The following is a 12,301-nucleotide window of genomic DNA, read 5'->3' as shown; positions in this document are numbered from 1 at the left end:
TCTGATGTTCTGTCTTATTAATGTGGCAAGTCAAAATTTGTCAGTAAAAGCCTTTCCTTCTTGGAAAGCATCAGTCACATAGTCTGAAGTGAGGATGCACAACTAGTATGTTAGGTAAGTAAAGCAAGAAATTAAACTGAACAATAAGTGTTTCTTGAGTCCGTTTTTCCTCCCTATTAAACAGCAATTTAACCTTAAGTAAGTCTCATTTTTTTGTGTGTGTGAAAATACCTGCAGATGGTGTCTGTCACTGGTGTTGGCTGTGTCATGCTAGGCCTTGCCTTCACTTAACCCTGTTTCCTTAAGAATGTGATCTGATGACAGTAGTTTGTGATTTGATGATAATAGTTTGACAAAGAAGTAAGTGAAGGCTTTTGGTTCAAAGGGTCAGTGCATTTTGTCAGTACAACTGTGTACGTCTATGTTAGTTTTGTACTTTTTTTTTCTCTTTTATTGTAGTCTATGCATGGAACTCTGAAAAGTGTTGAGGGGCCACCAAACCTGGGGATAAATCTGCCTCTCAGTACTAAACCCACAACGCAGAACTCAGCCAGTCACAACAAGGAGGACACAAAATCTGTCAATGGAACAGAAAAGCTGGAGAAGAAATCCCCTTCTCCCATAAAGAAAGCAGAGCCTAAAAAAATTGCTAATCCTGGCTGGACATGTTGGGAGTGTGACAGGCTCTTCACACAGAGGGACGTTTACATCTCCCACATGAGGAAAGAACATGGAAAGGTAAAGGAATATACTGAATTACAAAAAAGTTAATCACACCTGAAATGTGAAGTAATGTTTCCCTAAATTCCATTTGTGTTTTTGCAAATAATTCCTTTAAGTTTCATCATTATTCTTCTCTGTTCTTATATCTATTTCATATTTTTCTCTTTGGCTGCTTAGTTTTTGTCATGTTCTACATAGTTCTACTGAGAAAATATACACACTCTTTCTCAACTGTAGGCTTGTTCTTTCAGTACCAGAATTTTTTCAAGATGGAGAGTGAAAGATGTTGCACTATTTCATCCAAGTCATCTAATCTGATCCATGTTCCTATTTCTTCTTTGTGCCTTCTTAGTTCCCTTTCACTCTTGGAAGTTGTGTGAATGTGGCAGTGCTGAGGGAACAGTTGGATTTGGTCTTAATGGTCTTTTCTCACCGAAACAATTCGATTATTCTATTCTGTTCTGAAGTTCAGTGCCTCTCAGACTCAGGGAGTGGGGACTCATCTTGTTTTGCTGGTCCAATGAGTGCCAGGCAGTGTTTCATTTTCAAGGCAGACCCACTCTGTGGCTGAGCTCTTGCTCTAATCTTACACCTGTAGGTTCAGCTGAGTTAACAAGTTGCATTTTGTATTTAAAGCAGCTGGATTTGAGACATCTTACTTTAAAATGGATCGAAAGTGAAATATGGGAATGCTGCATCCTCAGGTCAGCAGAGACCCCGTTGGCAGTTCTTCTCCATTCAGTAGAGCTTCCAGTTAAATGAAATTAAAAAGACAGGCAGGCAATAGTGGCTCTGCTGAGCTGTGTCTGAGCCAGGCTGTGCCAGCTCCAGCCCGCTGCTGACCCATGGCAGCTGTCTGCTCTCCAGTCCTTGCCTTGAAACGCTCTGACTCTTCCCTCAGCTGGGAATCAGGGAATTAAACCAATGTTCTATGCTGCACTGCAGTAACAGAGCAGAACTGGAAGGAATAACAGGCTTATTTTGTCTAAGTGGAGGAGAATCATCCATCTCTGATGTTCATGTTATCTCAAGAACAGCCCTTACTATGCAATATTAGATAATTGTTGCACTCAAATACTGGCCTAAAGGCCTCTTCTATTGCTTACATTCAGGTGCTGCTTTTTATCCCTCTTCAAGCAGTTCCTTGAATAACACAGGAGGCAGATAGATATTCAAATGAACAGAGATACAACTCCATGTCTTTCAGAAATGGGGAAGACCAGGTGCTACACTCCTTCCTGAGGAGTTTTTGGGATTGGCTGCCATTGCAGAAACCATGCATCCCAAATCCTATTTGGTCTCTGTCTGGAGTCTCCCCAAGACATTTAGAATGAATGTGGTGTCACAGCTGGCTGTCCCAGGTAGTGCCCCTGGTGCTCTGAGAGAGACCAGGCCCTGCTGAGCACTGTCCTCGTCCTGCTTTTCTGACCAAGGGCTTGATGCACCCACTCAGTGCCAACACATCTTCGATGTGTTCCTGCTCCATCCTTCTCACTTCCTCCTTTTCTTTTTCCTTCCACTTAACAAACTGAAATATAAACCCCACAAAATTCCCCAAACAGATGGTCCTCAAGTTGGCATTGGACAATACTTCTCATTTCATCATGACTTTTCTGAGCCCTGTTAGTGTCTCAGTGTCTGTGAGGTTCAGTTTTGGTCTTCTTTCTGTGCTCTTCGTGCTTCCCTGTACGTGGCTGAGGAGCTCCTAGTCAGCAGCTGCAGGCACAGTTTGGCTGTGGGAAGGGAAAGCAAATCTCTCACCTTACTGCCTTTACTGATCCAGAAATTATCCACTGATCTTCCTTGCTTCTTTGGTGGAAGAAATTCGCTTCACCCACAGTCCGTGACACCAGTTTACAACTGGTGGCAGGTGTATGTGTAGCTCATTCTGGCCACATTGAAAGAGGCCCAGCTCTGACTTGTGCGGTGTTGGTGAAGGAGGGGTGTGCACAAAAAAAGGGTAAGTGATGTGTCTTTCCTATTATCAAGAGGTTTGACACATGCACTGCTTTTACTGAGCTTTTTTAACTAATGTCTTTCTCTTCTTTTTTTAAAGCAAATGAAGAAACATCCGTGTCGACAGTGTGACAAATCTTTCAGTTCTTCCCATAGTTTATGTCGTCACAACCGTATCAAACACAAAGGCATTAGGAAGGTTTATACGTGCTCGTAAGTGCTACTTTTATCTCTTTAAAAACCCACTGCTGGCTGACACTCTTTCCTCGCCTGTATGAAAGCCAGTATCCCATCGATTCGGAGGGTCAGGGATTTCGATGCAGACGGCCAAACCCATCCCCTGTCGTGCCTGCAGACGTAGCAGGGCCGTGAGAGCACAAGGCACGAGGTCTGCGAGCAGATCTGGAACTCGGCTGAGCTGAGAGTTTGCCTGGCTGGCAGCTGGGGTCACCACTGTGCTGAACCTGGCTTTCAGTAGTCTCTCAAACACACAACCACTCTTCTAATCTACAGAAGGCACTTGTTAAGCATAACACTGAATGTGTGTGTGTTTGTGTGTCTGCAGGCACTGCCCGGATTCGAGACGTACTTTTACCAAGAGGTTGATGTTGGAAAAACACATTCAGTTGATGCACGGTATTAAAGACCCTGACGTGAAAGAAATGACTGAAGCTTCCAATATGGAAGAAAGGGAGGTAAAAGAAGACACAAAGGTAATCCCTTACAAGACTCATACCTTCACGGAGAGTGATTTTTTGGGGGTATATGTTCAGGATCTTTAAATAGATATGCTTATTTTGGTGCCTTAAAGGTCTCATCCTCAGTGAAGTAGAGCCCCAAAAGCATTCTGTTTATCAGAGTTGTACTGGAATCTGCCAAGGGCAAGTTTCTGACGTTTGCAAGTCACAAACAGTAATGAAAAGAACTGCTTATTTCTGCTTACGTGATCCCCCATTTCTGTCCCTTTTTAGGTTCCCAGTCCAAAGCGTAAATTGGAAGAACCTGTTCTGGAGTTCAGGCCTCCACGAGGTGCAATCACTCAGCCATTAAAAAAGCTGAAGATAAATGTTTTTAAAGTTCACAAGTGTGCAGTTTGTGGCTTTACAACAGAGAATCTTCTCCAGTTTCACGAACATATTCCTCAACATAAATCTGATGGCTCTTCATACCAGTGCAGGGAATGTGGACTCTGCTACACGTCTCACGTGTCCCTCTCCAGGCACCTCTTCATTGTACACAAGCTGAAGGAGCCTCAGCCAGTATCAAAACAGAATGGGTCTGGGGAGGATAATCAGCAAGAAAACAAACCCAATCATGAGGATGAATCATCCAACAGTGCAGCATCAGACAGGCGATGCAAAGTGTGTGCAAAGACTTTTGAAACTGAAGCGGCCTTAAACACTCACATGAGAACACATGGCATGGCCTTCATCAAGTCCAAAAGAATGAGTTCAGCTGAAAAGTGATCAGATTATTTGGGATGCAGAAATCTCTCTCCACATTGGAATACTAAGGACATTTTTGCTACAGAAAGTTCAAGGTATAATAGTGTTGCAATATATTCTGCATAAAAGTGTCCCCTTCACCTCATTGTCTATATCCTCAGAACCATTGAAGCAGTATTTGAGTTGAAAAGAGTTTGTATATATTTAAACTAATAATTTTTATACTCTTTGTTATGTGTTTGTATCAGTATCTAGTGGAAAATTTGTTTTTTTCTGTTTTGTTTCTGTTCTTTTGTAGTAAGTTTCTTTAAAACAGAGTTCTGAATGCTGGGGCAGTTCCTTAGGTTCTCTTAAGCTGTTTCTTTTTTGAATGCTTCTGAAAGAAAGTTTAGCTAATGGAAGTGCATCAGAAGGCAGTGCTCGGAGGGGAGAAGGGAAGAGAAGCAAGCTAAGATTTTAAATTCTAAGAACTTGTGCTTCTAAATGTCTGTGGAAGCTTTTAAACTTTCTCTTACAAAGTATATATTAAAAAGAAAAAGAAGTACCACTGCATGTGTAAAATGCAGTGCTGGCTTTTAGGTAGCAACACCAGAACAGGTGCAGACCCCTCAGAGTGGTAAAGTACTTTTGAACAGTATAATTGCACAACTCTGTGTATGATAAAGTGATTTTGTTTAGGTCATCAGGTGCTTATGATCAAAGCTCAAATTGTTACAAAAGGGCTGGGCTGCTCTGGATTTAACAAATAAGATGTAATTAGAGGAATAGGTTTATAATGATGATGTTTTTTGTCATGTAATTTATTAAACATTATATAGAAGCGAGTACACAGCATTACGTATTTTCCTTTTCGGTTATTGGTCAACCCTCGCCGCAGGGGTTGGTGTTTGCCAGCTCTGTACACTCATGCCAAACGTTCTGGTGCTCAGTGTCACACACAGCCACAACTGTGAAGGAGCCAAGGCCCAGCCCTGTGATGGGGGCTGCAGCTCCAGCACAGGCCCTCGGCGCTGGGGAGCCGCTGCAGACCTGCCCAGCGCCACCGGTTTCGCCTGCACAAGTACAAAAAGGTACCATCCTGTCCCTTTCAGATAGAGTTCTCTGTGAGAGTATATTTTTGGTTTGTTTTTGCATTTTATACCTTGTACGTATCCCTACGAGAAGAAATTTTGTACTTTTTTTTAAACTGAACTGTGTATATATAGATAGGTGCATGATGAACAGTAGTAATTGTCGGGTTCCTTAAAAGTCTTGCTGCTGTCAGATGTTACTATACACTACGTCCGTTACAACTGTATTAAACACATTTCATATGTAAATAAATGTGGAGCATTTTGCCCCTAAAGATTTGTGAGATTCTCTTATTTATCATGAAATTTTAACAGTTCTAAAGTTTGAAGTGTTTAAAAAAATACGGATCCTCTCAGCCAGCTCTGTAAAACTTCCCAGTCACTCTGGAAATTGTGTATCGGGTACATGAGTTCTGCTCTCTCCATCCTCACTCTTAATTTGGCTCATCAGTAAATGCTTGTTAGGCCAGTTCTGTTACTGGCATACTGAGTGGTTATGAGGTACCTCTCCATCCTACAGCTCTCAGTGTGATGTGTACACTGCCACCACTGCCCTTCCATTCAGTGGATACCTCTGAACACTTGTTTGTTGATGTGCACTGTCAACTGTACAACAAATGAGTTATCACTATGCAGAATGGTGTTTTGTATACAGTGAACAGATAATAAAAGTTAAATTTTCACAGCCATTACTAATACCTTTGTTTATTTTCCCTCTTCACTGCCTTGTCCCTGCAGGGGATGCTGTGAAGCAGTAGTTTGTGCCATTGCTGGTGCTACCAAGATGCAAACCACAACGATTTCCTGGCGAGTAACCTGACCATGTGAACGGGTTTGTGGTTCCAGCCAGGACCCGGGGTCCTGCACTGCCACTGCCCCTGGAGCTCCCTGCACATCCCAGGGGTGCAGCCCAGCTGCTGGGCAGGGGCTCCCTGCAGATCTGTTGAACTCTCCTGCCAGTAATCTCTTGAAAGGCTTAAGGGAGAGGGCCTTCAACTGCCCTGTAACTCCACACACGTTTCTGTGTCAGAACCTACACGCTGCCTAAGAGAGGGGAACGTCCTGAAGACCAGGAGGGGAACTGAACAGAAAGCAACAAGAGACACAGTGGAAAGGCACAAATCTCAGTAGGCATACCTAGGGGAATTACCTCCTCTTGTAAACCATAAAGAAAATATTTAAACTTATTTTTGCCTGAGATCTGACATTTGAATTGTTTGCTTTTAATTAACATTGTGCCACTGACAGTCAAATGCAATGATGACATTAATAGTCCTCTTTTCTACATCTTTCCTCTGAGGATTTAACAGTAACAGATTCAACCTCATAATACCTCTCTGTGGGGTAGGAAAGGGATCATTCAGCCTCTGCCATTTTGCAGCCACTCTTGTTGGAAACAGAGGTGCTTCATGCTGCACCTCGAGTGCAGCCCCAGACTGGAATGCAAACAAAGGCTTCAGGGAGCATTTGGGCAGAACAAAGTGTCACTGTCAGGTCTGGGGTTCACGTGGGGGGGCTTCACTGTATTTACCCTCTGCAAGGGCAGGGCTTTGATCTCCATGGAGGCAGTGCCTGACAGGTGTATATGTGTACATATATATGTATATGTCCTCTTGTGTACCTTCCCATCCCGTCCCTTCTCCAGGGAGGCAGGGAGCACACCGAAACCTCTGCCCAAGTATCCAGCTGCAGAGCAAACTGCCCAGCCAGGACTGCACCAAGGCTCAGATCCACCTGCCCACACAGCTTCAATAAAACTGATTTTTCACACTCAGGGGGGTGTTCAGCCTTGCCTTGGCCTGCTTGCACACAGGTACAGACAGAGGTAAATCTTACCACAGCCACTGTATTTTTAGACTTGTCTGTTTTTTTTATTTCTGCAGGGCACTTACAGATGCACAACTTGACCTGCCAAAAGCCCAGATGTTCCCAGTTCTTAACCTCTGGGTACCTGTGGGGAAATCAGTACGGCAAGCCTATTTACTTTTAAAAGGATTTTTATATAACTCTGACCTTCTCATTCTGTTAATATAACCTTTCTCAGTACACCTATCACACACACGCAGCTGCCAGGCCAATAATGGGACACAGAATAACCTATTTTAGTTTAAAACCTTTCTCAAATATTAGGGCAGTTCAGTAGACAATTCTTTGTATTTGAATTTCAGATTATTACTAAAAGGTTATCTGTCTAGGCTCCCTGAAGGGCACCTAGGGTGGGGATTGGAGTGACAAGAGAAATAAGTACAGAACATGGCAAACACAGAAGGCACGAGCATTCCTGACCCACAGCCCTGGGCTTTGAGTACAAGATGGCTTCTACAGCCAAGAGTGCAAAAGAAGGAGCCACTTCTTGTCCCCTCCCTGAGCACTTCTTCCCTTTGAAAAAAAAATTGTATTTGCTCCTCAACAGTGACTGTACAAAAACTGGTTTTAGTGCTATTTCTTTCACAGCTGGGGAAAAAGGACAGCTTGCCTTCCTGGGGACCAAAGGGCCCATCTGAGGGCATCACAGTGAGACACTGCCCTGGGAATGACCCAGATTCACCTGGAAAATGAACTGGAGGCACTGCAGCTTTCTTCTCTGACCCCCAGGTTTCTATGTTGAAGGCAGAAATGTATTTGGCGCAGTAATGTGACTATTAGTAAAATAAGCTGAGCGTTGTATCCTTCCCAGATATGTCCCCTAATATGATTTGGCAAAAGACTTTATGCAGTCCATTTATTTCCTGTTCTCAAATGCTGCTATTTTGCATTCAATGACTCTAATGTGCTGGTGGAATATGGATGCAGTGCATTATGAGTATTGCTCCTGCCGAGTCAGGCCACACTTGGCTGACACTGCCATAGCTCCACGGGCCAGATTAATACTGCAGGTCAAGCACAACAATATTTCCTGGCTTAATGACTGTCACTGTCTCAGTTAAAATGGAGAGCAGGCCCTGAATGCAATCAGGGTGGAGGAGCTACGGTCTCAAAATATCCCTTGGCCATTACATTTACATACTGTTGCTCCTGGCAAAATGAGCCCAGCCCTTTCTGTGCAGAGAAATGTCCCCTCGTGGAGCAGCTCCAGCACTGCTTCACCTCCCTGAGCTGGTTCCCACACACCATGTGCCCCATTCACGTCATGCCAAGCCCCTTCCAGAGGCTGGGAAAGTCAGGGCACGAGCATCAAACAGGAGACTCTGTGGCCAGAGGGCACACTGGACTCCACTGAACTCAGTGACCAGATTGTCCTACATGCTCTGTGACAGAGGCCTCCAAGTGCCACCACATAAATCATTTCTCTGGTGTTTTCCTAGGCAGTGTCTTAGCCTCAGTTCTGCAGCACAGGTTAAGCAAATAGCAAACAGTTAGTGAATATCATTATTCCCCTTCCCCAGCACAAAGCAAAACCTAACACATTACAAGCATTTTTAGTCTACTGAGAGATTGTTCTTGAGTAAGGGTTAAATACTTTCTTTTTTTTAGAATTTTTTTAAAACCTTTTTGCCTTTCTCTCATTTATTCTTGGCAGTTTTAAAAATTAAAGTTTTTTTTTCACTTGGGAAAGCCTAAACATTTTGTCAGGTTGTTTCTGATTTTTTTTTTCTGTTCCATGGGGGGAGGGGAAGGAAAAGAGAACGTTGTTTGCTAAATTCAACTGAATGTTCGGGTAGCTGGATCCCTCCCTCTCCTTCCCCTTTTCCCCCAGAAAAATACATTATTTTCACAAATAAACCATTCCCTGAAACAGATCCAGCTCAGCTGAAATCCAATTATCTCTCCAGACACTGGGTCGCAGAGCAGACTGAAACTGTTGACTCATACACTTAAGAACACGAGCATGCACAGCGCCCCAGGGTTGCCAACCCTGCCTGTGAACAGGTCCTTGCCAGCTCCCAGGGCAGAGGACAAGACTCCTGAGAGAAGTGACACGAGACAGAAGCCATGCATTACCCAAAGCAGCGGCCTCCAAAGGGGGGAGCAAATCCAGGGGTGTGCAGGAAGAAAATATTCTTTGTACCACTACAAAAATGCAACGAAATGCAAGTATTAGAAGAATCCAGAAGGGTGTGCTATTGGTGCAAGTGGCACCCCATTGCTTTTGGAGGGCCCTGTGTGCACCACGGGCTGCTCTAACAGCCTGTTGAGCAACAGGAATGGGAAGCAAATAGCTCCCAGTGGATTTGGACACAAAGAGTGCTCACCAGGGAAGGCAGTTACTGTGCTGCTGCTGTGCTTTGCTGAGGGGCTGCAAAAGGACTGCTATGGCTCTCCCTGTTAACCCACTCTTTTCAGCCCGGGGGCAAGGTGCCAGTTATGTGCCCATGACCAATCTCTTAGAAATCAAAGAGCTGTAATTCAATATTATATGTACAGGCTGTTTGCAAAGGTCTGGCCAATCTGCCAGAATGCCAAGAGCTACATTTTTTCTGTGTACTAAAAAACTAGCATAATCTTCTAGCTGCACAGCTCCAAAAGATCTACTGTACAAATATTGAAGTCAAACACCCAGAGTATGGGAAGATTTCAAAATACATGTAACCTTTAATAATCTAAATCGTGCAGCTGGTAAAATAACAAAGCCACCAACAGAAGTGTAGGTGACTCCTAGCACCTGTGGAAAAGGAAGAAAAGCAGCTTCCTAACGTTTCCCTTGCCTCCCCATGAAAACTGGGAGAGTTCAAGTATTTTTGGAGCTATCAAACACCAATCACAACCAAACTGAGAGGCAAAGATACTGTGGTCTCAGAATTAAGTGTGGGTTCGTGCCTTGGACAAAAGAATGTCCCACCTCTGTGAACAAACAAATAAGCAGCTTCAATCCTACCAGGTCTCAGTGGAAAGCCCCCTTCTTGCCTCTCTAAATTCTCCAAATGTCAGCTCTGCCTCCTCCCTCTACTTGTCACAGAATTAGATTTTATCACCTGAACTTCCACTTTTAATTCTCTCCATCAGGAAAAACAGAAGGAACTGTTCTAACACCACCCAGTCTTTGTCATTTACCTTCTCTGAGGTCCTGCCCTTTCCCTGCCGAGTGGCTCCTCTTTTAGCTCCAAAATTGATACATTCCTACTTCACAACAGGCAAGAGTCCTTTTCTGCCCGTTTTGTAAATTAAAGCAGTACCCACAAATAACACTCAGAGCTCATTTTCCTCTCACAGCCGTTTGTGTGTCCCAGCCCCAGGCAGAGCAGTACCTGAGGGTTTGGGGCGGGCCACGGCAGGGTCACATCACAGTCACACGTCACAGCGCTGCCAGCTCACGTGTTGGACCAGGGAAAGTCTGCAAAAGTTTATTAGAGGATAATGTCAGCCAACCTGAGCCATTGCAAACACGACAACCACTGCAAGAGAACCTTGCACACAACTTACCCGCTTGCTTGGGAGAAGCGGGTAATAGAAAAGTGTCAAATATTTACTGTTAAATGCAAACACATCACAAATGCAAAGTAAGAGTTAAATCTACTCTATTTCGGTAGCAATTTGGGGGTGACATGGTGTGTTTTGGAACAAAAGCTGGTTTGTTGTGGGGTTTTTTGTATTAACATACATATGACATTCTGCACTAATATAATGAATCAATAGCTAAGGTGAAATGTGCAGCTATAGCCACAAGACATAACATAAAGATTTCCTTCCAACAGCAAGTAAATTTAACAAAGATGTCTTTGTCAGATTGTTGCTAACTGACTATGAGTTACTGGTCTGAGTCCTAGTGTAAATTACTGGTGTGTTCAAATGTTTTTAGGTGTATTCCAGGTACAACTATTTCTGCAGTGAATGAGAATTTGGCCTCTTTTTTTTACTTTCTGCAAGAGAAATGTAATTAGACAGTGGGTAGCTTATGTGTCATATGCTTTAATTAGCAGTTTTGTGATCATTACTTCCCAGTTGTATAGGTATTGCACACATGGGACATGTGTTTATGGGAGCAGCCAGCCATGGAAAAGCAGGATTTTCCAAGCACTGGCAAGGTTTACAGGCTCCAAAGTGGGCGTGGATCCTAACTCATCATCACAGTGTGCATCTAACGACACCACCGACACAAACAACAGGTTATTCACCAGGGTAACCCACAGGTATTTAGACCTTCCCTAAAGCTTCACTGAGCTGTTACCTTTATCATTCCTTTTCTCTCTTCCATGGACACCTCTGTACACTTTGCAAAAGGCCCCGACACATCACTGAAGAAGCACGACACTAGCTAGTGTCCTTGGAGCTTTCTTTCCAATATCCATGTGCCATTTCTGTCCATTCCTGAGAGCATTACACCTTCCTCTGTGATCCCATGCCACTTCTGCCTCTCTTAGTCAGTCCTAATCCCTCTTGTCCAACTGTTTGCCAACAGAAAGTCTCGCTCAATTTCTGGCAAATTACAGAAACACCTTTCCAGTCCTCCACAAACTGTTTCCTTCCACTGATCTTAGCAGCATTTCCTTGTGTTCGTTGTTCTCCCATTGTCATCCCCAGTCTTCAGGAGCTAATTCTGAACTTGGTGGAAACCTCATTGCGTTTGGTTCATTTAATTCTCAGGAAATCAGGCTCTGGGCAAGGATCTGTACCCATGTGGTAGTTGCTGCTCCAGACTCACGCAATCATTCAGATGCCGAACTGGAATCGGGTGTGAAGTCTTTCTGTGCTGCCTGAGGGGCCTGACACCCTGCCAGCCCCGCTCGGAGCAGCCCCGGCCCATCCTGAGGGCAGCCAGGCTGGCAGAGGGCAGAGGGGCTGCCACTCACAGCTGGGGCTTTTCTGGGCCTCTGTGCTGAAAAAACACTGAGGGTACCGCTGGCTGCTGAGACGAGATGGCTCTGCCCGCAGCTGGTGAGGAGGAGACTGCGGTGTGCAGCCTGCGGGCTTCCGAGGCACAGCCCGCTGCGGGCACTGCGCCCGCTCCCACTGCGGGCTCCAGGGCTTGGCAAGGAACCACGGCGGGGCCGCTCCACCCTCACACCTCGCTGTCCCCTCACAGTCCACCGGGGCCGCTCCCCTCACACTGCTCTGTACTCACAGCCCGCTCCCCTCACACTGCTCTGCCCTCACACTGCTCTGCCCTCACACTGCGCTCCCCTCAAACTGCGTTCTCCTCACACTGCTCTGCCCTCACACTGCTCTGTA

At 44.8% G+C, this 12,301-nt stretch overlaps 1 protein-coding gene across 6 annotated transcripts in view; it reads left to right on the top strand.

Moving 5' to 3' along the window:
- The window catches only part of ZNF532 (zinc finger protein 532), a 30,209-nt gene extending 24,332 nt beyond the window's left edge, over positions 1-5,877 (top strand). For all 6 annotated transcript variants that reach the window (XM_027668594.1, XM_027668596.1, XM_027668597.1 and 3 more), the window contains 4 exons: positions 460-738; positions 2,780-2,892; positions 3,245-3,392; positions 3,651-5,877. In XM_027668594.1, the coding sequence (XP_027524395.1) occupies positions 460-738; positions 2,780-2,892; positions 3,245-3,392; positions 3,651-4,145 (1,035 nt within the window). In that variant the 3' untranslated portion in view covers positions 4,146-5,877. The remainder of the gene's footprint in view (positions 1-459; positions 739-2,779; positions 2,893-3,244; positions 3,393-3,650) is intronic.
- The last annotated feature ends 6,424 nt before the right edge of the window (positions 5,878-12,301 follow it).

This window comes from Corapipo altera, unplaced genomic scaffold (genome assembly GCF_003945725.1).
Source record: "Corapipo altera isolate COAL_440 unplaced genomic scaffold, ASM394572v1 205, whole genome shotgun sequence".
Lineage (NCBI taxonomy): Eukaryota > Metazoa > Chordata > Aves > Passeriformes > Pipridae > Corapipo > Corapipo altera.
Note: the sequence above shows the minus strand (reverse complement) of the source record. Positions and strands in the feature narration are given on the sequence as shown.